This window comes from Mesocricetus auratus, unplaced genomic scaffold (assembly GCF_017639785.1).
Source record: "Mesocricetus auratus isolate SY011 unplaced genomic scaffold, BCM_Maur_2.0 Super-Scaffold_100037, whole genome shotgun sequence".
Classification (NCBI taxonomy): Eukaryota; Metazoa; Chordata; class Mammalia; order Rodentia; family Cricetidae; genus Mesocricetus; species Mesocricetus auratus.
Window position 1 is genome coordinate 8,362,228 of NW_024429215.1, and position 23,335 is coordinate 8,385,562.

Sequence of the window (23,335 nt, forward strand, 5' to 3'; positions counted from 1 at the left end):
ACTTGCTTTGTACTCGGAGGCTAACTGCTTCTCCAGGGTGCAGCCCAGTTTCCCCATCCCTTAAATGTCTTAAGAGTTTTATTGTGTGTGTGTCAGGGATATGCCTGTGGAGGTCACAGACTTGGCGGGAGTCTGCCTGCCGTGTGGCTCTTCATTTGGCAAGCTCTCTTACTCCCTGAGCTAATTCTCCAGTCCTTCCTTTCCCATCTTTTAAAGGTGCGTGTGTGTGTGTGTGTGTGTGTGTGTACACCTCCTCAAGCATGTGTCACTTTAGCAGGGAGGAATCAAATTCCGGATTTTCCTGTAAGTCAGCCTCACCTTTACCTTCCCTGAAAGGTAGGTAGAGGGATAGTATTGATGCAACGCGATACCCCAGGTGCCACCGGGTTGAGATAAAGGTCCCTGTGGATGGGGTGCTCAGTACTGCCCCCACTCCTTACCGCAGAGACCCAGGCGCCAATGAGACTAGGTTCTCAAGCAAAGTCACCTCCCACTGATGCTCAGGTCGCTTAGCAACGAAGGGACGGGACCGGCAAGAAAGGAGCTGTGCAAAACCGTCCACGGGCAGGCCGGGTAAGAAACCCTCTCGGCTCCCCACCGCCTTCCCCTTCCCCATGGCTCTGCCACCGGCCTCCGGCAGGCCACAGCTTCTCACTCGCCCCCGCAGTTCCCCCATTACTCCCAACCCCAGCCCCCTGGTGGGGGAAGCATGGCAACAGTTGCTAAGGCGCCGGCCCCGCCTCCAGTCGGGAGTGTGGACGTCACTTCCGCCGGTGACCCCTTCCTGACCCTGCTCTCCCTTGCTGTCAAAGAATTCGAGCAACCCCGTGGAGGTGCTGCACGGGGCGGGGACCCCTGCAGGAGACAGGCTCCTGGAGTGTGGGGGAAGGAGCGAGTTTACAAACAGTGCTGACTGCCCTCCCCGGCGTGGGGGAGATCGGGGAGACCTTGAGCCCCACTGGGCATGGGGGCGCCCGAGCTGCCCCTGGGGCAGCTCTCTTTGGTGCTGCCCCGGCGTCCTTGGTGACCTGGGAACTGCCGCGTCCCATCCCTCCCAGGGCTCTGAGGACGCAGGTGCCCACCTCACACGGACCTACTTGCTTTCGGCAGGTGCGCGACGCCGGCTCCCTTCTGGGGGAGCGGCGGCCTGGGGGCTCCCATGGCCCCCAACCACCTGTCAGTGCGGGAGATGAGGGAAGATGAGAAGCCCCTGGTGCTGGAGATGCTGAAGGTGAGAGGGCCGGCAGGGGCACCAGCGAGCATGCGCAGCTACTCGGGGCCATTCAAAGTGGGTTCCACCTGCCCCGCCCACCCGCCTGCCCTCCCGGGGACCGCCAAAGGGGGAACTCTTGGCCTCGGCTGTTTGAAACGGTTCCCTTTCCTCCAGTCCCTCCTCCCTACTTACATCTCAGCTGCTGTGGGGGCGGAATGCTCAGGCCTCCTAACGGCCAGCCGGCCCCGTTTACCAGCCCCCCAAAACGAGAGGCGCTCTCGTCCCCCAGACCCTCCTGGGAGAGCCCACAGCCTCACCTCCCCTGGTGCTTTATCTTAGCGTGCCTACCCTCCAGACCCTAATTCATGCGTCGATCCATCCATCCAAACCTCATTCAATCACTCAGCCCATCAGCTGGCTTCTCTCCCCACTTGGGAAGTCTCCCTCGGGAGCTGCAATGAGATGAATGGCTGAGCCCCTACCCCCACCCACAGGCCGGTGTGAAAGACACGGAAAACCGTGTGACCCTCCACGCCCTGACGCGTCCGCCAGCCCTTCTCCTCCTGGCTGCAGCCAGCAGCGGCTTGCGTTTCGTCCTGGCCTCCTTCGCTCTGGCCCTCCTGCTGCCCGTGTTTCTGGCCGTGGCCGCCGTGAAGCTGGGTCTGCGAGCCCGGTGGGGCTCACTGCCTCCGCCAGGCGGCCTGGGGGGGCCCTGGGTGGCTGTCCGGGGCTCGGGCGATGTGTGTGGAGTCCTGGCTCTGGCCCCTGGTGCCAACGTGGGAGACGGAGCCCGGGTCACCCGCCTCTCTGTCTCTCGATGGCACCGTCGCAGGGGCGTGGGCAGGAGGCTGCTGGCCTTTGCTGAGTCCCGAGCTCGAGCCTGGGCTGGGAGTATGGGGGAGCCTCGGGCTCGGCTCGTGGTCCCAGTGGCTGTGGCCGCCTGGGGGGTGGCAGGGTTGTTGGAGGCCTGTGGCTACCAGGCCGAGGGAGGCTGGGGCTGCATGGGCTACACGCTGGTTCGGGAATTCAGCAAAGACCTGTGATCATAGACCATGCCCGCTGGGGAGATGGGCGGGGAACCAGCATCTAAGGAGCACCTACTGTGTGCCAAGCACTTTAGACCCCCTTCCTCCGTGTCTACCCAGTCTGCTGGGCTGACAGGGAGGCACTGAGGTTGAGGGGCTCACACGCCCACAGCGGACCTGCCAGGTGCAGTGGGGACTCTTCTTGATCCTCTGGGGCCACTAGAGGTCACCCTGTCCACTCCTTGCCCCCTAGTTTGTATGCGCTGAAAGAAAGCAAAACAAACAAACAAACAAAACCAGCACCAAGCTATGATTCTGGCTCTACAAAGCCCCCACTATGTGTGTTTTAGGTCTGGAAGGGATATTTGGGGAGAGTGAGAGGCAGAGTTAGAGTCTGGGACAGGGAACCCCCCCCCAGGGGACAGATCATCTGGGAGTGGGTGGGGTTGAGTGTCCAGTCTCCAAGCCCATCTGTTTTTTTTTACAGTTTGTTAATAAAGTCTGAGACTTCTGTGCGCCTGTCTCCTTTTCTGATGCGTTTTCCAGCTGCTCCCTCCAGACGCCCCTCCCTCCGTCTGCTCCCCCCCCCCGAGTTGACATTAATTGCTAGGGTAGATGCTATGCACTGTGCCGGGAGAAGGCAGTGAGCTCACAGCGGCAGCCCAGTCCCTGCCAGGCTTTCTGAGTCATGTTCCCCATTACTGCATTTTTCCCCGTCACAGCTGTCTGCTGTGTGTGCGTGTGTGTGTGTGTGTGTGTGTGTGTGTGTGTGCGCGCGCGCGCACGCGCGCGCACCCCCTCCAGTCTGAAGCCTTGACCCCTTGGTGTCTCTACCTCTCATACCCTTGTTCTAGGAACCGCTAAGTTCAGACACCTTCCTCAGATGGGGACTAGAAGCTTCCCATCCACATTTAGCAGAGTGGGTGTCAAGTGGAGAGAGATTTTCTTGTTTTTTTGTTTCCTTTCAGTTTCCCAATCTAGGAAGTCCCTCCTAGTGTCTGGCTGCAGGCCTTCTTGCTACTGCAAGACCCCCCCATCTGTCCACTCCCAGCTGCACTCCCCTGGCGGGATAATAGGAGGCAGGAGGGTGTGCCCTCAGCCTTGTCCCCCCCAGACACCCTGCCCCTTCTCAGAGCTGCCATCCCCATAAGCATCTCTGAGCACGTGGCCCTCTGGAGGGACCCTGGCTGGCTGCCTCCCTCCAGTGTGGGTGTTTGTACTTGAACACCTCCCTCTGCCTGCCCACCGCCACCCCCCTCCAGCCTCAGCTGCGGCCAGCCCCCTCCCCCTCTCGCTCCTGGCAAAGCCTTCAGCCCAGCCTGTTCCTAGCTGTCCAGGACGCCTCAGCAGCCACAGCCCTCCCTCCCTCCCTCCCTGGCTGCCTCCTTCCCCCTTCCCCCCCATCCCCTGCCCTGGACTCTGCAAACATGAGGGTCTTGACCTGCCTCTTTGGTGAGTGACCCATTCCCTTTGGGGGGGGGAGGTACCTTAGGGGGCTGGATTTCCACCTCTGACCCTTTAGCTTGTCCAGTTTAGGGGCTCGGGCTTCAGGGAGCCAGCTCTGGTCCCTGGTGCTCTGGGATTTCCTGACATCTGGCCAGCCCCTCTAATACCTCAGGGACCCAGCCTTTGGCGTGTCCTGCCTAGCAACCCAAAGCGACCTGTCCTTTGTTGCCCTGAGATTTGCACTGTGGGGGCGTCACTCCCACCATTGAATCTGGTCCCCAGCCCTGTCTTCAAGGGGCAGGGATCTGGGGCCCCACCCGGCCCAGGGACCTGTAACTTATCCCAGCCTCCACCCAAAGCCCGTTGCCCCAGTGGGGCTTCTGACTCAGGGGTGTGAGGAAGGATATGGATGTGAGTGGATATTTCTCACTGAACTTGATCCGGGAGGGAAACGACCCCTCCCCCTTTGACTCACCCTTCACTCTGTCCCCTCCAACCTCCTTTGCAGCAATACTGGTGGGGAACCAGGCTACTGGTAAGTGTCCTGACTCCCGACTTGGCCTCACCCAGCTCCAAGCCTCCTGTCACTCCAAACCTGTCACTCTCCTGCTGGTCCCTGCTACCCCGGGTCTACTCTGAGCTTCCACACATCCCCCAGCATCTCTAATAAGACATTCCTGTCACTGGACCCCGAGTCTGGATCCAGGGTCCTCTCTCTAGGGTAGCTGGCTTCCTGGTGGCACCTTGCAGGACAGCCCCTTGACCTGACTGTCACCCTAGCTCCAGGCTACAGTGCTCCTGTCTGGGGTCACCGTTTTTTTATTTTTGCTTCACCCCCTCAGAGCGGCTACGCCTGGCTGATGGCCCTCACAGCTGTGCAGGACGCCTGGAGGTCTGGTACAGCGGGCGCTGGGGCACCGTGTGTGACGATGGCTGGGACCTCCGGGATGCTGCCGTGGCCTGCCGTGTGTTGGGCTGCGGAGGGGCGCTGGCCGCCCCCGGGGGTGCCTTCTTCGGGGAGGGCACCGGGCCGGTGTGGCTCAGTGAGCTGGCCTGCCGGGGCAGTGAGGGACAGCTGGGTCTCTGTCCACACCGGGGCTGGAAAGCCCACATCTGCTCTCATGAGGAGGACGCAGGCGTGGTTTGCGTAGGTAAAGAGACTCAAACTCCTCATATGGTGATGGCCCCAGGAGCCCCCAAGTCCTTAGTACTTGCAGAAGCCGAGAGATGCCTAATTCCCTATCCCCATCACCATCCTCCCAACTTCGCTCCTCTCCCATAGGTCAGCGTGCAGCCAACTCTAGAGAAGATTCAACGTCCCTGCTGGATGGGGACCTGTGGCAGCTACTGTCTGGGGAGCTGAGTCCCAGCTCAGAGGAGCCCCCCGTGACTCACAGTAAGCACAAAGGACTAGGCCGCCCACCCTGCGCCCCTCGTCTGTCTCAGCTATGGGGGACGGTCATCTTGCGGTAGATGTTTTCCTGCGAGCTAATGTCCATCATTACCCAGGAATCCTTAAACACTTCAGACCCTCACGCAAGAGATCCCTAGACAGCCACTAAGGAGTCAGGATAGCTCAGATCCTGACTTCCTGGTCACGTGTCACTTCCCCAGCTCCCCAGCCAGCAGCGAACTCCCAGAATGGCCCCCGCAAGAAGAACCCCCGGCCACCCAAGCAGACCAAGTCTACGCGGGCCCCTGTACTGACAAATGGAGCTCCCCGCCAAGGTAAGTCTCCTCCAAATCGCCCTTGTCTTCCTGATCGGAGTGCCATGAGACCATAGGCCCAGTCAAACTGAGGATCCCAGACCTCCATTCTGCCTGTGGCCCTCCAAGGAGACCAGTTTTCAGTGCCTTCCCTGAGGATTCAGTCCGGGCTGGCCACGCCCCCTAACTGCTCTGCTCCTTCCTCCAGGGGTCCCGCCAATCACAGTCGGCAGACAAATCTCAGTCCGCTGACCCTCCTGGGCCTCCGTTTCCCCACGGGGAGAAACGAGAAGCTGGCATTAGACATAGCCTCTTGACAGTCTCTCTTACTCTCTGTAAAACCCGCAGAGCGCCTGCGCCTGGTCTCCGGTCCCCATGGATGTGCCGGCCGCCTGGAAGTCTGGCATGGCAGCCGCTGGGGAACCGTGTGCGATGACGGGTGGGACCTCCGAGATGCAGCAGTGGCCTGTCGGGAGCTGGGATGCGGGGGAGCGCTGGCCGCCCCCGGGGGTGCCAGATTCGGACCTGGTGCAGGACCGGTGTGGATGGACGATGTGGGGTGTGGAGGAGGAGAGCAGACCCTCCGGGACTGTCCCCGAAGCCCCTGGGGCCGGAGCAACTGCGACCACACGGAGGATGCAGGGCTGGTCTGCACTGGTATGCTCGCCCGTGCTAGACTCCCACAGCCTTAAGGCTGTCCTTGCAGATGCATTCTAGTTTCCCCTCTCGGTATAACTCAGCAGCAGCTCCTCGTCTGTCCTAACTTTTTGTCACCCTCTTGTCCGCTGTCCTCCTAAATCCAGGTCCTGCACCGAGGCTGCGCCTTGCTGATGGTCCCCACGGCTGCGCTGGCCGCCTGGAGGTTTGGCACGGCGGACGCTGGGGGTCGGTGTGTGACGATGCTTGGGACCTTCGTGATGCCACCGTTGCCTGCAGGGAGCTGGGCTGCGGGGGCGCCCTGGCCGCCCCAGGGGGCGCCTTCTTTGGGGAGGGGGCTGGACCCATCATCCTGGACGATCTCAGGTGTCGGGGGAATGAGACAGCCTTGCGATTCTGCCCTGCCAGGCCCTGGGGCCAGCATGACTGTCACCATCGGGAGGATGCTGGTGCCGTGTGTGATGGTAAGGGTCTGAGTGACGTCAGTGGGGAGTATGAGGCAGTGGGTGTGTGGTCACCTGGAGTGCATGGGGAAGACGAGTTGTCCCTGCTCCTGCTTCACTTCCTGTGTGTGGATTTCCCTCTGTCCTCATCTTACATTCTTTTATTTTTTTTTTTAAAGATCTACTTATGTATTATGTATACAGTGTTCTGCCTGCGTGTATCCCTGCACGGCAGAAAGAGGGCACCAGGTCTCGTTGCAAATGGTTGTGAGCCATGGTGTGGTTGCTGGGAATTGAACTCAGGACCTCTTAACCTCTGAGCTTAAACAGTGCTCTTAACCTCTGAGCCGTCTCTCCAGGCCCCTCCTCCCATCTTATATTCTTTTTTTTTTTTTTTTTTTGGTTTTTCGAGGCAGGGTTTCTCTGTGGCTTTGGAGGCTGTCCTGGAACTCACTTTGTAGACCAGGCTGGCCTCGAACTCACAGAGATCCTCCTGCCTCTGCCTCCCGAGTGCTGGGATTAAAGGTGTGTGCCACCAACACCCAGCACCCATCTTATATTCTTATGTGAAACCTTGGTCCAAGTTAACTAGCAGTGACTTGGTCTCCCTGGTGTTTCATGCGGTGACCTTGTTCCAAGCCAATCTTGGCAGTTTAGGGGTGCCTCCCCTCTTCCCTCTCATGTCTAAACTCCCCCCCCCCATCTCACGCTCTCTCTGCTCACGATCCTCATCCACTTCTTGCTGTGGGTCAGGGATGTGGAAACCTTGGGCCTCATCTGTGCAGACAGCAGCCCCGGGAGATGGTACTAACGTCTTCTGCCTTGACCTAGGCATGCCTCTCGGCGATGTGCAACCCACGGCCCCCGCAGCGGGCAGCAATACCTCAGTACCCAGAATTCTGTCTACCTCAGCGGGTCAGACCCCAGGCCCAGCAGGCAGGTGGCCGCCTCCTGTTTCTCCTACTGCCCCTCCAGAGCCCGGGCCCGAAGCCGGTGAGTCCCTTTCTGCCCTGGCTGCGAGACTGCCCCATGGAACCTGCTCGCATAAAGGAAGGTGGCTTGTGCCCCTGCTTAGGAGGACACACGCTTGCTTTAATGCTCTGCCGATCTCCTAAAATCCAGGCTTGTGTTTGCTCCAGAGTCCCACCTTCTGCAGCCAGCCCCGAGCAGGGCGTCCTCTGGCTTGTCCCGAGGGACAGTGCAGCTTCAGAATTGTTTTGACCTGACGAGGATTAGGGAGACAGCTAAGTGGGTAAAGCGACCCGAGGACCTGAGTTCAGATCCCCAGCACCCAAGGAAAAGGGTGGCTTGGCAGTGCACACCTATGGTTGCCGGGCTGGAGGAGCAGAAACGGGAGGGGCCCCAGGGCTCGCTCTAGCTCCAGTATGAGGGAGGGAGAGACAGGAGGCCCCACCCCTCCGGGGCTTGTTCTAGCTCCAGTGTGTGTGTGTGTGTGTGTGTGTGTGAGAGAGAGAGACACACACACACACACACACAGAGAAAGAGAGAGAGAGAGAGAGAGAGAGAGAGGAGGGCACCTTGGGATGGCCGCCCTATCAGTTGAACCAAATCATTGACCCCAGGTTCGGTGAGGGACCCTGCCTCAAAAAAGAACTTGGAGAGTGATGTCCAGCTCTGGCTTCCACACGAATGCACACACACTCCCCATGGACACACACGCATTCAGCCACAGAAACATACAAGAAATCCCTTGGGACCAGAAAGATGGTTCAGTGGGTGAAGGCACTGGCTGCCTAGTCTGACAACCCGAATCTCATCCCTGGGACACACATTGTGGAAGGAGAGTACTAACTCTCACACATTTTCCTCTGGCCTTCACATGCACGCACGCCACATGCACGCACGCCACATGCACGCACGCGCGCGTACGCATGCACACACACAATAAGTAAATAAGCGAGTGTAATATTTAAAAAACTCTAAAAAAGTAAAGCAATTCCTTTGGTTCAATGGGCCTGCTTCTGGTGGTGTATTCCTGCAATACCAGCTCTTGCAAAGTAGAGGCAGGAGGATTATGAGCTTGAGGCCAGCGTGGGCTGCACTGTGCATTCCAAAGTGCACTGCAAAGATCAGTGCCGTCTTCTGTGTAGCTGCCCACACGCTGAGGGGCACCTCTGAGTTATCATGATTAGGATGGCCATTTACATCAAGTGTATGTTAACGTATCCCTTCCGTTTTAAAAAGTCGCGTTTATCTCTGTATGGGTATGCACGTGTGTCATGATACCACAGGTGTGGAGGCCAGAGAATGCTTTTTCTGCCATGTGGGGGGTCCCGGAGATCAAACTCTTTGTGTCATCAGGCTTGGTGGCAGGTACCTTGCCAGTCCCCTTTCAATATATTTTGGGTATATTCCTAACAGTGGAATTTTTGTATCATATGGTAATTCTTTTTTTTTTTTTAATCCTGAAACATGGTTTCTCTGTGGCTTTGGAGCCTGTCCTGGAACTCACTCTGTAGACCAGGCTGGTCTCGAACTCACAGAGATCCGCCTGCCTCTGCCTCCCGAGTGCTGGGGCTAAAGGGGCGTGGGCCACCACCGCCTGGCTGGTAATTCTTTGTTTAGGTTTATGAGGAGCCATCCAGACAGGGCTGCCTCTGTAGTTAACGCAGAAGAGACCTGAATGAACACCTCTGTCTGGAAGGATTGATGAGGAAAAGTCTATAGTGGGTAGACGGACAATTGGAAAGGAAGGCAGAAAGTCGGGGAGATGAAAGGTTAGCATGCCGGATGGGCTCTGACCCTAACACTTGACATTTTTTACCCTCTACTCCAGGGTCTCCCCAGTTGCGCCTGGTGGCTGGACCCAGCAGGTGCTCTGGCCGCCTGGAGGTATGGCATGACGGCCGCTGGGGGACGGTTTGTGATGACGGCTGGGACATGAGAGACTCAGCTGTGGTGTGCCGGGAGCTGGGCTGCGGGGGACCTCGGCAACCAGACCCTGCGGCTGGCCACTTCGGCTGGGGCGCGGGCCCCATCTGGCTGGATGACGTAGGTTGTGTGGGGACGGAGGCTTCGCTCTCAGAATGCCCTGCTGCTTCGTGGGGGAAACACAATTGTGCCCACAATGAGGATGTCGGGGTTACCTGCACTGGTGAGGACACGTTAGCTGCCTTCTCGTTCTAGAAGGGCTTCCTAGAGGAAGGAATTGAGAGTAAGGGTGCCTTGACTTGGCCCAGTGCTTACTAAGTAACTTTGCTACGTGAGGTGTTGGATCCCCTGGAACTGGAGTTACAAACAGTTGTGAGCTGCCGTGTGGGCTCTGGGAGTTGAACCCAGGTCCTCTGGAAGAGCAGCCAGTGCTCTTTCCCCCGTTTTCGGGAGTCTGGTCTCCAACTCCAGTGCTAAACCCTGAGCTAGGAGCTGGGTGCTCAGGACGGAAGGAACATAGTATGGGTCTTTGCGAAGTCCATGACTCACGGAGGGAGAGACACAGGAAGCTCTTGCAAACCAGTGTGGCGAGGTAGAGTTCGGGAGGTCTCCGAGACCACACTGAGGTTCAGTCCATTGCTAAAAGGACGCCCGAGAGAGGCCGTTAGGTCGGGGTCGTGTTTCACCACGGTGAAGGTCATCCAAAGGAAAAGGTACATGGCGTGGATTCAGGTGTGAGTTCCCAGTGGGGGGTTGGGGGCAGTGCTGAATGCTCCCAGCAATGTGTGTGACGACATGCAGGAATGGCCAGCCATGCATGCTGTCTTAGCTTGACGTCAGCTTGACATCATAGATGTGGCTGAACATGTACACGGATGTTCAGAAGTCACATTGTCATTGTAGGCTAAAGTGGCTCAAGTCCCCAAACACACAAAGAATTTCTTGGTTTAGTATTAGCCCCCAGCCAGTACTTTTTAAAAGATTATTTATTTTATTTGCATTAGTGTTTTGCTGGCATGTGTGTCTGTGTGAGGGTGTCGGGTCCCCTGGAACTGGAGTTAGACAGTTGTGAGCTGCCGTGTGGTTGCCGGGAGTTGAACTCAGGACCTCTGGAAGAGCAGCCAGTGCTCTCAACCCCAGTCATCTTCCTGAAGGTGGGGGCAGGGTCACCCCAGCTTGTGTGGGCATGGCTCCTCCTAGACTGCCCATGTAGCCTAACCGGAAAGAGAGAGCATGGATAATGGTGACTCCAAGGAGGGAGTCATCAGCTCTGCCGGCCTCTCTTCTGGGAGAGCCGCAGAAGGTTGGGAAACAGGCACGTGGCCTGGTAGACTTCCTGCCACTCTTGAAGCTGATGAATATGAAAAAAAGCCACGCCGGGCGTTGGTGGCGCACGCCTTTAATCCCAGCACTCGGGAGGCAGAGGCAGGCGGATCTCTGTGAGTTCGAGGCCAGCGTGGTCTACAGAGTGAGTTCCAGGACAACCTCCAAAGCAATACAGAGAAACCCTGTCTTGGAAAAACAAAGAAAAAAAAAAGAAAAGAAAAGAAAAGAAAAGAAAAGCCAGGGGTAGTAAGGCATACCTGTAATACCGGCATTTGCGAGGCTGAGACAAGAGGGTTCTTATGAGTTTAAGGCTAGATTGGGCTATAAAAACACTGTCCATAAAAGAAAGGAAGGAAGGAAGGAAGGAAGGAAGGAAGGAAGGAAGGAAGGAAGGAAGGAAGGAAGGAAGGAAGGCAGGCAGGCAGGCCGGGCAGTGGTAGTGCATGCCTTTCCCTCCGGCCAGAAGAGGGCATCAGATTCTCTGAGACTGGCATTACAGAAAGTTGTGAGCCGCCATGTGGGTGCTAAGACTCAAACCCAGGTCTTCTGTAAGACCAGCAGTGCTCTTAACCACCGAGCCATCAGATGTGTGTGTGTGTGTGTGTGTGTGTGTGTGTGTGTGTGTGTGTGTAGAGGGCTGAGGATATGGGTTAGCGGTTCATGGTAGCGACCCATGAGTCCACCATCATGGTTTCTACATCTTCTCTTTCCTCCCTCCCGGCCTCCTAGGGACCCCTGGCCTGGATACCATCTCAGACCCCTTCAGCTGGAGCTGGCTCCCTGGGCTGGGTAGAGATCAGGATGCCTGGCTTCCGGGAGAGCTGGCCACCAAGCCCTCCCCGAGTCTCACCTCCAGTGTGCCAGAGAAAACCACAAAGTCTCCAGGGAAGGCACCCAAGAGTACCAAGAAGTGGGTGACTAAAAATGCAAAAAGACCAACCACTCAACCCCCCGGGATACCAACCACTAAACGCTCCAGGGTCCCAGGTACCCCAAGCACCCCAAATCTAACCCCACGTACCTCCGAGTTACCGAAAAGATTGACCACGGAGGCTCCCCGCAGACAGACGTCACATACCACTGTAAAGCTGACTCCTAGGGTCCCCTGGGAGTGGACCTCAGAGACTGCAACATCCCAGTCCCCTCAAGATCCCCAAGACCTGACCTCGGAGGCCACCATCACGCAGACCCCTCAGGCCTCCTTGGAGCCATCTGGTGAGAGCCCAGAAGCTTCCCCGGAGTCATCCCGAGATCCAGCCCCCACCCCATCTGCTGGAGCCCCGATGCCATCAGGTAAGCAGTGGCGGGAACGGCAATGAAAGGGATTGGGCCCCGCGGGGCAGCGAGGCAGTGCCCTTACCACCTCCTAACCCGGGGGCCTCCCACCCCCCAGGTCCCTTCCGGGTTCGTCTGGCTGATGGGCCCAACAGTTGTGCTGGCCGGTTAGAGGTGTGGCACGCTGGCCTGTGGGGGACAGTCTGTGATGACAGCTGGGACCTTCGGGATGCCACGGTGGCCTGCTGGGAACTGGGCTGTGGAAAGGTCCGGCCCCGAGTGGGCAAAACCCACTACGGCCCTGGGACCGGGCCCATCTGGCTGGATGACATGGGCTGTAAGGGGACTGAGACCTCCCTGAGTGACTGCCCCTCGGGGCCATGGGGAAAACACAACTGTGACCACGAGGAAGACGTGGTGCTCACCTGCACTGGTACCGCGGGGGGGGGGGCGGGAGGGCGGCTGAGGGGGCGGGGTCAGAGTGGGGCAGCATAGCAGCGTCATCTGGGGAACTGGGTGGTGCAGCGTCATCCGGGGAACTGGGTGGGGAGGCCCTGTAGAGCCATTGCAGGAAACTCGGGAAGGGAGTGGCAGGGACCTCAGGTCGCAGAAAGGGACACATACCACCTAGTCTCTCTCCCCAGGCTACACAGATGACGACGATTATCCCTCCTGGACTTGGGACCCCACTTCAGGAGAGGACCTGAGCAAAGGGCCCACTGTGGCAGCACAGCCTGGACATGCTCCTTCCTGGGCTGCCACTAGAAACCCTCAAGTCCCCTCCGCAGGAACTCAGAGGCTTCCAGACACAGGTGAGGGGCTTGACCGGGAACTTGTGTGGGCGCGTATGCCGAGCTGGCCTTCCACCACAGGGGCCTCCCCGGAATCAAACTCAGGCTGTTAGGTTTGGCAGCAACACTTTTATCCACTGGGCCACGTGGCCCACGCTGTTTGTTTTCAAAATGGCACGTGTGTGTTCCCAGACTGGCCTTGAACTCGCTACGTAGCCGAGGTTTGCCTTGAGCTCCTGGTCTTCCTGCCTTCCCCTCCCAAGTGTTGGCATTACAGATGCGTGTCGCCATGGTCAGCCATACAGGTCCCTCTGACTGGGCCGGCAGAGGTCTCCAAGGCCCTGCAGGCTTTCCCTGGATCCGTCCAGACGTCGTAAATGTGTTCCGTCCTTGGGCTTGACAATGTTCATCTTCTCCAAAGTGGAATGAGACATGTGTCTGAGGGGTCGGAGGCCATCAGCAAGTCCCCGGCCACCGGGAAGTGGCGGTGACACACCGGCCCGACCCCCCGGATCCAGAGCATCCGTGGAAGTGACCAGAACCCTCAGCTTAGGGCTCTGCTGTCAGCACGCGCTCCCTACCCCAGCTACTGGGAGAGTGAGCAGATTCCTAGGCGTCTGGCGGCCACACTCTGTCCTTGTCACAGGCAGGGACCCCTGGGGCACTCCTTCCGGTCCCGCTCTCCCCATCCACCCGGCAGGTCATTGTCTCACACTACAGCTGTCCGTCTCTCCGCTGCTCCACGGTGGCTTCTGTCTCGCTATTGTCTGCCAACACGGGCATCTCGAGTCACCCTGGCCCCGGAACTGCCACCCAGTGTGTTCTCCCTTCCAGCAGGCACTTCCGGCCTCCACGGACGCATCTCTCTGCCCCTGCCGCCCGCCATCCTTTCCCTTATCAACTCCTTGACTTTATTATCTACATCTTTTGTTTGTTTGCTTTCTTTTCGAGACAGGGTTTCTCTGTATTGTTTTGGAGCCTGTCCTGGAACTCGCTCTGTAGACCAGGCTGGCCTCGAACTCACAGAGATCCGCCTGCCTCTGCCTCCCGAGCGCTGGGATTAAAGGCGTGCGCCGCCAACGCCCGACTGTTTCTGCTTTTCGATCCACTGTTTCCCTCAGTCTTCTCCCTCGTTTCGCTCTCTCCACTTTTAACTGTTAGCCATCACTGCCCCTGTCGGTGTATCTCTCTGCCTGTCGCTGCTGGGAAGATCATCCTGTATCCTTTCTCCAGCCCAGCGAGCACAGTGAGGCCTGGCCGGGCAGACACCTGCTCCTCTGCCCGGCACGACAAGCACAGTGAGGCCTGGCCGGGCAGACACCTGCTCCTCTGCCCGGCACGCACCTCGTTACATCAGAGTGCTGAGCATTTTGATTGATTGGCCACCCGGACCCAGCCTTGCTACCTGTAGAGTCTAGTGAGGGAGCAGGCTCCGGGACTTGTGACTTGGACCTGGCAGTATCTCTTGGTGAGATTAGGGTTGGTCATTGGGATGCTGGAACCGGAAATGATCTCCTAGAGACCTTGTTCCTCGATGGGGTGCGGCCGGAGTTCCAGAACCTTTGTTCTGGGCTGTCAGAGCGGTTTTCCTGTCCCTCAGCGCCCCCTCGTGGTGGAAGTGATCATATGCGAGGCACCCTCCCCCACCGTAGAGTCAGCTAATCCCAGAGGCAGGGGGATCTTCTCCAGGGGAAAATAAACACAGAATTACAAACGGTGCAAGGGGACTCTTGGGACAGCTCCATGTAGCAAGACTTAGGAGAAGGTATGGGGTGTATGTGTGGCCAGGATGGAACTCCGTTTCAAGCAGTTTACATGTATCTTATGTATGTGTGTAAGCGTATGACATGCTTGTGCATGTGCCTGCAGTGTATGGACAGTATATGTGGAGGCCAGGGGACAACCTCTGGTGCCATCCCGCAGGTACTTTTTATTCTGTTTAATATTACTTATTATATATACAGTATTTTACCTGCATGTATGCCTGCATGCCAGAAGAGGGAACCAGATCTCATTGTAGATGGCTGTGAGCTACCATGTGGTTGCTGGGAATTGAACTCAGGTCCTCTGGAAGAGCAGCCAGTGCTCTTAACCACTGAGCCATCTCTCCAGCGGCCCCCCCCCCGCAGTTACCGTCTAAACCTCGTTTTTGTGAGACAGGGTCTCTCAGTGGCCTGAAGCTCCGCCCACAAGTCTAGGCTGGTGCTGGTAAGCCTGGGTGATCCTCCTGCCTCTGTTTCCCCAGCACTGGGGTTGCGAGAGGATCCAGAGCACCCAGTTTTTTGTCTTCTTTAAGGGTGTGCTCTGGGACTCACAGTCAGCTCCTTGTGTTTGCTGTGCCTTGGGAGTGAAGTACGACGTCCAGGCATTGAACTCTCAGTGGTAGGATTGCAGGCAGGCACCACGTTGGGCTGGGGTGGTGTGTGCTGTCACTCAAAGTACAAGTCTGGGGTCTGACTCACTCAGCGGGCTCCAGTCTAGACTCCACGGGGACTGGAGCGAGATGTTTGACTTCATGTCCCGTTCCAATGTACAGAATGCATTGTGGGTAGAGAGCTACCATTCCAATGTACAGAATGCATTGTGGGTAGAGAACTATACAACAGCCCAGCAGTGCGGGTGCCAGAGTTGGACCGACTGCTCACGGTAGAGAAACCAAGAAAAACCTCCTAGGAATGTGGCATTATCCTCAGCAGAGGAGAGCAGGAAGGGAGTTGTTCTTAAAATTAGTTCGTGAGTGTGTGTGTGTGTGTGTGTGTGTATGTGTGCGTGTGTGTGTGTGTGTGTGTGTGTGTGTGTGTGTGCGTTAACTACAGAGGCAGCCCTGTCTGGATGGCTCCTCATAAACCTAAACAAAGAATTACCAGCCAGGCGGTGGTGGCCCACGCCCCTTTAGCCCCAGCACTCGGGAGGCAGAGGCAGGCGGATCTCTGTGAGTTCGAGACCAGCCTGGTCTACAGAGTGAGTTCCAGGACAGGCTCCAAAGCCACAGAGAAACCATGTTTCAGGAAAAAAAAAAAAGAATTACCATATGATACAAAAATTCCACTGTTAGGAATATACCCAAAATATATTGAAAGGGGACTGGCAAGGTACCCGCCACCAAGCCTGATGACACAAAGAGTTTGATCTCCGGGACCCCCCACATGGCAGAAAAAGCATTCTCTGGCCTCCACACTTCTTCTTCTTCTTCTTCTTCTTCTTCTTCTTCTTCTTCTTCTTCTTCTTCTTCTTCTTCTTCTTCTTCTTCTTCTTCTTTTTTAAAAAATCCTAGCCCTGGGACTATTCAAGTTTTCTCCCAAAGGCTGTTGGGTCTCTGAGAATTCCCCTCCTGGGGCCAGTGAGGAGATGGCTTAGTGGGTAAACAAGACTGTTGTAGACCTGATGACCTCCACGAGTGAGCCGAGGCGCAACTGGGGAGACCCTGGAGTAGAGGGTAAAAAATGTCAAGTGTTAGGGTCAGAGAGCCCATCCGGCATGCTAACCTTTCATCTCCCCGACTTTCCGCCTTCCTTTCCAAATGTCCGTCTATAGACTTTTCCTCATCAATCCTTCCAGACAGAGGTGTTCATTCAGGTCTCTTCTGCGTTACCCACTAAGCCATCTCCTCACTGGCCCCAGGAGGGGAAGATTTGTTTTATGTCTGGATGGTGGTGGCACACGCCTTTGATCCTAGCACTTGTGAGGCAGATGCAGGTGGATCTCTGAATTTGAGGGAAAGCTACACAGAGAAACCTCGCCTTGAAAAAAAAGAAGAAGAAGAAGAAGAAGAAGAAGAAGAAGAAGAAGAAGAAGAAGAAGAAGAAGAAGAAGAAGAATTTATTTTATGGCAGGACAGTAGTGGTACACCGTCTTTAATCCTAACACTCCAGAGGCAGAGGCAAATGGATCTCGGTGAGCTTGAAGCTAACCTGGTCTCAAGGAAGTTCCAGAACAACCAGAAATGCAGAGACCCTGTTTCCAAAACAATAGTTTATTTGTGCATGCACGATTATACATACACACACTTAAACACAGAACCCAACGAGACCAGAAGATGACATCAGATCTGAAGCTGGAGTTACAGACAGTTGTGAACTACCAGAAGTGTGTGCTGGGAACCCAACTTGGGTCCTCTGCAGGAGTGAGAGATGCTCTCCCACCCTGATAGGGGTAGGCTTTAAACTCCAAGAAGTGCCGTTATGACATCACTACAGATCCAGTGGCTTAAACAACACAGGGTCATTTTCTTGATCTTCTGTAGGTCAGAGTGCATGAGTCTCGTTGAGCCTAGGTCAGGGCACTGGCAAGGCTGGTCCTTCTGGGAAACCACATTCTCCACTTTCCCAGACATAGATCCCGCCTTGTCCAAAGCCAGCAATGATGTCTTTCTCTGGCCTTAACCATGTCTTTATTTATTTATTTATTTATTTTGGTTTTTTCGAGACAGGGTTTCTCTGTATTGTTTTGGAGGCTGTCCTGGAATTCACTCTGTAGACCAGGCTGGCCTCGAACTCACGGAGATCTGCCTGCCTCTGCCTCCTGAGTGCTGGGATTAAAGGCGTGCGCCACCAACGCCCAGCCATGTCTTTATTTTTCCTTGTTCACTTCAGCCTGGAAAGGTTTCTGTATTCCGAGGATTTATAAAATTGGGGAATTTGGTTTTTCTTTTTATTGCTTATTCGTATTTACTTATTCATTTACATTTATTTATGTTTGTGCATGTGTGTGTATGTCTCAAAAGAAAAAAACACCCGGGCCATGGTGACACACTCCTTTAATCCCAGCACTCAGGAGACAGAGACAGGCAGAAAGAAGAAGCTGTTTGGGACAGCATGGTAGTTCAGTTATTATGAGGGCTTGCATGCCAGGTCAGGAGCTCCGGGGAACGGAAGTAAAGCATGTATTTCCTTTATGAGGTAATTTCATCAGTTTCTGCCTTTAGTAGCCAAGAGACCCTGACTGGCGGCCAAGGTGACATAGGCTGTCAAGGAGCTGAGTGATGGTCATTTGCCGTGGGGGGGTTGAAGGTAGAAAGGAAGACTCAACTCTCTCCCTCACACACCTGCAGATGACCAGGGTAGTTACGAGCTCTCCGGGACGCCGGAAACTCCTACGCGAAGGGGTGTGTCCAGAGGGACGTCCACCACAACCAAGCCCCGACCCACTGTCGCCAGCGGCACTGGCAGCAAGAGTCCGGGCCACCCCTTTCCGGCTCCGAGGGCCCGTGCAGACGCAGGTGAGGCATGGGTAGAGCAGGCGCCTGGGGAAGCTGTGTTGTGGGGGGCAGAGATGGGCTCCAAGTTCCCCGGGGGGACCCAGGTCTCACCTCAGAAAGACCCACCACAGGGATAGCCTACAATAAGGAGTCATTAGCTAGAGATGACTTGCCTGAGGGAATTAGAATAAGCAGCACACAGTGACAGCTAAACACGTTTGGGGTCACCATGACTAGGGGCAAGACATCTACCCAATGACCCCTAAACACCTTTCTTTCTTTTTTTCTTTGTGTGTGTGTGTTTTGTTTGTTTGTTTTCGAGACAGGGTTTCTCTGTGTAACAATCCTGACTGTCCTAGTAGTCACTTTGCAGACCAGGCTAGCCTCGAACTCACAGAAATCCACCTGCCTCTGCCTCCTGAGGGCTGGGATTAAAGACACTGTCCTAACTTTTATTTCTTTATTTATGTTTTTATTATTATTGGGAGGAAGGACCAGGGGATCAAAGACACATTGCCAGGCTTTGTGCTAGGCACTTTTAGCTCCCGAGTCTGTCTAATATTTTTCTTTATGGTCCTAATACCAAACCCAGGCCTCTGCCTGGGTAAGTGCACTGCCGTTCCCTGCATCCCTAGTGTTCATTCCATTGGCGCTTAGCGGGCAGAGGCCAGGGGTGGTGCTAAACACCCCGCAGCCCTTGAGCTATGCCCGCAGCAAAGTCACGCAGTCCAGAATGTCAGCAGCTCTGGATCGTCACTGTGGCAAATCAGAAAATGGTAGAAAAGGCTTCCTCCAGAATTCCTCCCTACTTGTGTCCCTCGGAGACCACCAGGTGGCGGCAGGAACCTCACAGGGGACTAGGTGGGGGGCACTAGGGCCTGGTGAAGTCTGCCGGTGACCCATGACGTCACGAGGACCTTTGCCTTCCCATTGGTCAGCTTCTCAAGGGGTGGTGCGGGACACGGTGGGCAGGGCATCCTGACCTCAGCCGGATCTGCTCCCCCTTTCTTTCTCCTCCAGGTTCCCCAAGGAAGCCAAAACCCGAGCGCCGGCCGCTGCGGCCCACTCCAGCCAGGACAGCACCCACCAGCTCATCCCCAGCTGCCTCCCCCGCGCCAGGAGCTTCCGGCTCACGGCTAACCTCTGGCTCCTGGCCACAGTTCATCCCTTACAGGGCCCCAGAGCGGGAGAGGACCGCAGGCGCCCCCAAAACATCTCCGCCCATCCCGGGACGACCTCTGACAACCTCCGACGTCGCCTTGTCCACTTCGGACGCCGGTTTGCTTCCCACCGGGACCCCAGAGTCCTCACGCAGCCCAACACCCTCCTCCCCGAAAGGGCTAACCTCTGACTCCTCTGCGCTGTCAGGAGCGACCAGCCTTCCCCCTACCTCGGAGCTGACCCCAGGATCCGTCACAACCCCGGATTTGGGCACAACACCCGAAATAGTCCCAGAGAGTTCTGGTACCTCAGACCTCCCCATGAGCCCCAGGACCCCAACACAGCCATTAACTGCCCCTCACCCCACCACGACCTCTGAACCCACCACCGTCCCTGAGCCCACCACCACCCCCGAACCCACCACCACCCCCGAATCCACCAGCGTCCCTCACCCCACCACCACCCTGAAGCCCACCACTGCCCTCGAACTCACTACTACGCCTGAACTTACCAGCATCCCTCACCCCACCACCGCCCCTGAACCCACCACCACGCCTGAGCCCACCACCACCCCCGAACCCACCACCACCCCGGAACCCACCAGCGTCCCTCACCCCACCACCACCCTGAAGCCCACCACCATCCCCAAACTCACCAGCGTCTCTCACCCCACCACCACCCCTGAACCCCCCAAAGCTTCTCATCCTACCGTGACCCCCCCTCAACACACCACAAACCCTCAGTTTCCTAGGACCCCTCACCCTACCACAGCGTCTCAACCTTCACCCAACCTGTCTCACGCTTCCTCAGCCCCCGCCACCGCTGCCAAGTCCCTTCCATCCTCCCCGGAGACAGACTTTCCCTCCCTCGCTCCAGAGCCAAGGGTCGAGCCTGGCCCACACCCGGGGCTGACCTTTGTGGGACCCCCTCTCACAAGCACATCCCAGATGCACAGCCTAGAGCCCTCTGCAGCCTCCGAGACTGGCCCCTCCGGGTCCTCCCCAACCCCAGGCATGGACCCGCTATCCACGGAGGTCTTCAAACCACCCAGTAGTCAAAGCCCCAAGTTAACCTCTCCATCTGTCCAGACCTCACGCTCGGCCCCAGACCCAACTGTGGCCCCCGACCTTCACCTCGCTATGGCTCCCCCGCTGGAGCAACCCCCCCCTGACCACCTCACTCAAGGGCCACCCCCTCATCACAACCCAGGTCCCCTTGGGCCGTGCGTGTCCCCAGCACCCCCGGTAAGGGTCATGGCTTGTGAGCCACCTGCCTTGGCGGAGCTGGTGGCGGCCGTGAGGGAGGTGGGTGACCAGCTGCAGAGGCTGACTCGGGTCTTGGAGCAGGACCGGCAGGAGCGCCAGGTCCTGGGGCTGGGCCTGCTCCGCTTGGCAGAGGCTGCCCAGGGCCTGGGGCAGCTGACGGAGACCGTAAAGAGACTGGCAGAAGCCGCCCGGCCCCCCAGCACACCCGTGCCCGCCTTCACCACCACCACGGAGGAGGAGAGGCCCCTAAGGGGAGATGTGTGACCCGTTCTGAAATCCGGGGTGCTAGAGATACAAACAGACAAACCAAAGCATCTACCAACAAAGTGTGGGTGTTGTTCCTGGGAGAAGTGGGGGAGACCAGGGAGGGACAGAATCGCGAAGGTGACCCTGACTTGTCCATACCGCGTATGCTGAATTAGGGGTGCTGCTGCTGCTGAAGGCGGCGCTTGTAGCGGCTGCTGACGGGGACGGTGATGATGGGGTGATGGTCGCGTTGACGGCGGTAATAGCGGGGTGCTTATGATGGTAACCCTGGTGATGCTGGTGCTGATGATAAAGGCGATGGCGATGGTGACGGATGCTGGTGAAGGCGGTGATGGCAGGCTGGTGACAGTGAGGGAGTTGACCACGATGGAGAGGTGTTGTTGATGGCATAGCCACGGAGGCGGTGACTGAGTGCTGGTGTTGATGACGGCGAGGGTAATTGTATGGCGACCGGGGAGGGTGGTGGCCACAGTGACATAGCGTTGATGTTACTGGTGGTGGTGAAGGTGACGGTCGTGGTGACTAGGGACAATGACGGTGGCAGGGAGCGTGATGCCAGTAGCCACGGGTGACGGAAGATGGTGGTGACGGAAGGTGACCGTCAGGGATGGCGGTGACAGCGCAGACGTGAGGATAACACCGATAGGCTGGCCATGCTGGCGATAACGTTGATCATGCTCGCCGCGACCACAATGAACCCGGACCGTGATGAATCTGTGCCAGCAGGAAGCTGTCTTAGCCGGGCTTTACAAACAGAGCACACGCCGGGCGGTGGTGGCGCACGCCTTTAACCCCAGCACTCGGGAGGCAGAGGCAGGCGGAGCTCTGTGAGTCCGAGGCCAGCCTGGTCTACAGAGCGGGTTCCAGGACAGCTAGGGCTGTTACACAGAGAAACCCTGTCTCAAAAACCATCAAGAAGAAAAACAAAACAAAAGCCCAACAGAGCACATGGTCCGTAAGTCTGAATGGGTGGCATAGCGTCACCACCACAGGGACTAACACCCGTGCCAGGCTCCACTTACAGCCGTGCTCAGCCTTCCTAACTCTGCGACCCTTTAATACGGCTCCTCGTGCCGTGGTGACCCCCAACCACAACATCACTTTCATCTCTACTGTAATTTTGCTACTGTTATGAACCGTAATGTAAATATCTCATCTACAGAACGGTTTTAGGGAACCCCCTTGAAAGGCAACAGGATTGCGGCCCACAGGTTGAGAACCACTGGTTTAGCGGCTCCGCAGCCGGCTGTTACTGCATCTCCATTACCACCGGCTGGGGAGGGTTCTGTTACCAGAGCTCAGAGGAGACGCACACTGAGCCTGGACGCCGCAGAGGAGCCCTGGCTAGGGGCAGTCCTGAGCCAGCTGTCGAGGCTGAGTCTCCGCTCCCCACCTACAATCGGGGATAATAATAGTGTCTGCCTCATGGGCATGCGGAGACGGCTGGAGGGTAACACTGGTTCTGAGGGTGCTTAGGCTCTCCGCGCGCACCAGGTGAGTGACTTCCGTTACCACCATCTTGAGCCCCGGGCCGTTGGCAACCCACGCCTGTGTGCTCCACACCCCTCTGAGAGAAGATCGTCTCATGCACGCAGCCCAGTGGGAACTTTCCTTCAGCGCGCCGTGGATGCCCTTGAGCTCCTGACCCTCCAGCCTGTACCTCCGGAGTACCGGGGTTAGAGATGTGTCACACCCGGTTCTATGCACCATTGTGAGTTGAACCTAGGGCTTCGTGAATGCTGGACAAGCATTCCGCCAACTGAACTTCATTCCCAACTCAGGGGTCTTGCTCTTCAGATAGTATTACGTGGCAACGTCAGATCAATTGGACTTGTTCCAGGCTTGGCTGTGGGCAGCCCGTATCACTCTGGTTTTTTTTTAATTTATTCTTTTCTCATAGCCTTAGTTTTTTCCTCTGTAAAATGGGAACATTACTCACATCAAGGGGTGAGGATTACCTATGGGCAGAGATGGTATGCGACATATGCCCACATACCAAGAGTGAGCCCAGACCTAATGAGATGACGTATTTGGATAGATACTTACTATGTAAGCCTCGATGACCTGGGTTTGATTCCCTGGAACCTAAATAATGGAAGGAGAGAACCAACTACCAAAAGCTGTCCCCTAACTTCCATATATGTCACCCGTAAAGTTAATGAATTGATGGAAAAAAGAGCGATTCTTCCCAGACACACCTAATAGCCGCTTTGTGCCTAACGGTGTGGGGTGTGTGTGTATGGGGGGGGAGGGAGATGGGGAGAGAGAGAGAAAGAGGAAGAGAGAGAGAGAGGAAGAGAGGGAGAGGGAGAGAGGAAGAGAGGGAGAGAGACAGAGAGAGAGGGAGAGGGAGAGAGAGAGAAAGAGGGAGGGAGGGAGAGGGACAGAGAGAGAGGGAGAGGGAGGGAGAGAGAGAGAGAGAGAAAGAGGGAGGGAGGGAGAGGGACAGAGAGAGAGGGAGAGGGAGGGAGAGAGAGAGAGAGAGAAAGAGGGAGGGAGGGAGGGAGGGAGAGGGACAGAGGGAGAGGGAGGGAGAGAGAGGGAGAGGGAGGGAGAGAGAGAGGGAGGGAGGGAGGGAGAGGGACAGAGAGAGAGGGAGAGGGAGGGAGAGAGAGAGAGAGAGAAAGAGGGAGGGAGGGAGAGGGACAGAGAGAGAGGGAGAGGGAGGGA

At 56.8% G+C, this 23,335-nt stretch overlaps 2 protein-coding genes across 5 annotated transcripts; both read left to right on the top strand.

Annotated features, from left to right (window-relative positions):
• Positions 1 to 48: 48 nt before the first annotated feature.
• Nat14 (N-acetyltransferase 14 (putative)) lies at positions 49 to 2,753 on the top strand. Of its 2 annotated transcripts, XM_005084117.4 has the most exons (4): positions 49 to 336; positions 446 to 573; positions 1,111 to 1,231; positions 1,708 to 2,753. In XM_005084117.4, the coding sequence occupies exons 2-4, from the start codon at positions 497 to 499 to the stop codon at positions 2,254 to 2,256; spliced, it is 747 nt and encodes a 248-aa protein (XP_005084174.2). In that variant the 5' UTR covers positions 49 to 336; positions 446 to 496; the 3' UTR covers positions 2,257 to 2,753. The 2 variants fall into 2 exon arrangements, with proteins under 2 accessions (XP_005084174.2, XP_012979183.1); XM_013123729.3 differs by lacking the exons at positions 49 to 336; positions 446 to 573 and adding an exon at positions 612 to 833.
• Positions 2,754 to 3,559: 806 nt separating this feature from the next.
• On the top strand, positions 3,560 to 20,720 carry Ssc5d (scavenger receptor cysteine rich family member with 5 domains). 3 transcript variants are annotated; one of them, XM_013123641.3, is made up of 14 exons: positions 3,561 to 3,690; positions 4,193 to 4,219; positions 4,527 to 4,835; positions 4,967 to 5,080; positions 5,299 to 5,412; positions 5,740 to 6,048; positions 6,195 to 6,512; positions 7,323 to 7,484; positions 9,289 to 9,606; positions 11,439 to 12,002; positions 12,103 to 12,417; positions 12,629 to 12,796; positions 17,826 to 17,993; positions 18,993 to 20,720. In XM_013123641.3, exons 1-14 carry the CDS (start codon positions 3,666 to 3,668, stop codon positions 20,660 to 20,662), a joined length of 4,581 nt encoding a protein of 1,526 aa, XP_012979095.1. In that variant the 5' UTR covers positions 3,561 to 3,665; the 3' UTR covers positions 20,663 to 20,720. The 3 variants fall into 3 exon arrangements, with proteins under 3 accessions (XP_021091026.1, XP_012979095.1, XP_040589967.1); XM_021235367.2 differs by lacking the exon at positions 12,103 to 12,417 and having other exon boundaries at positions 3,560 to 3,690; XM_040734033.1 differs by lacking the exon at positions 4,527 to 4,835.
• The last annotated feature ends 2,615 nt before the right edge of the window (positions 20,721 to 23,335 follow it).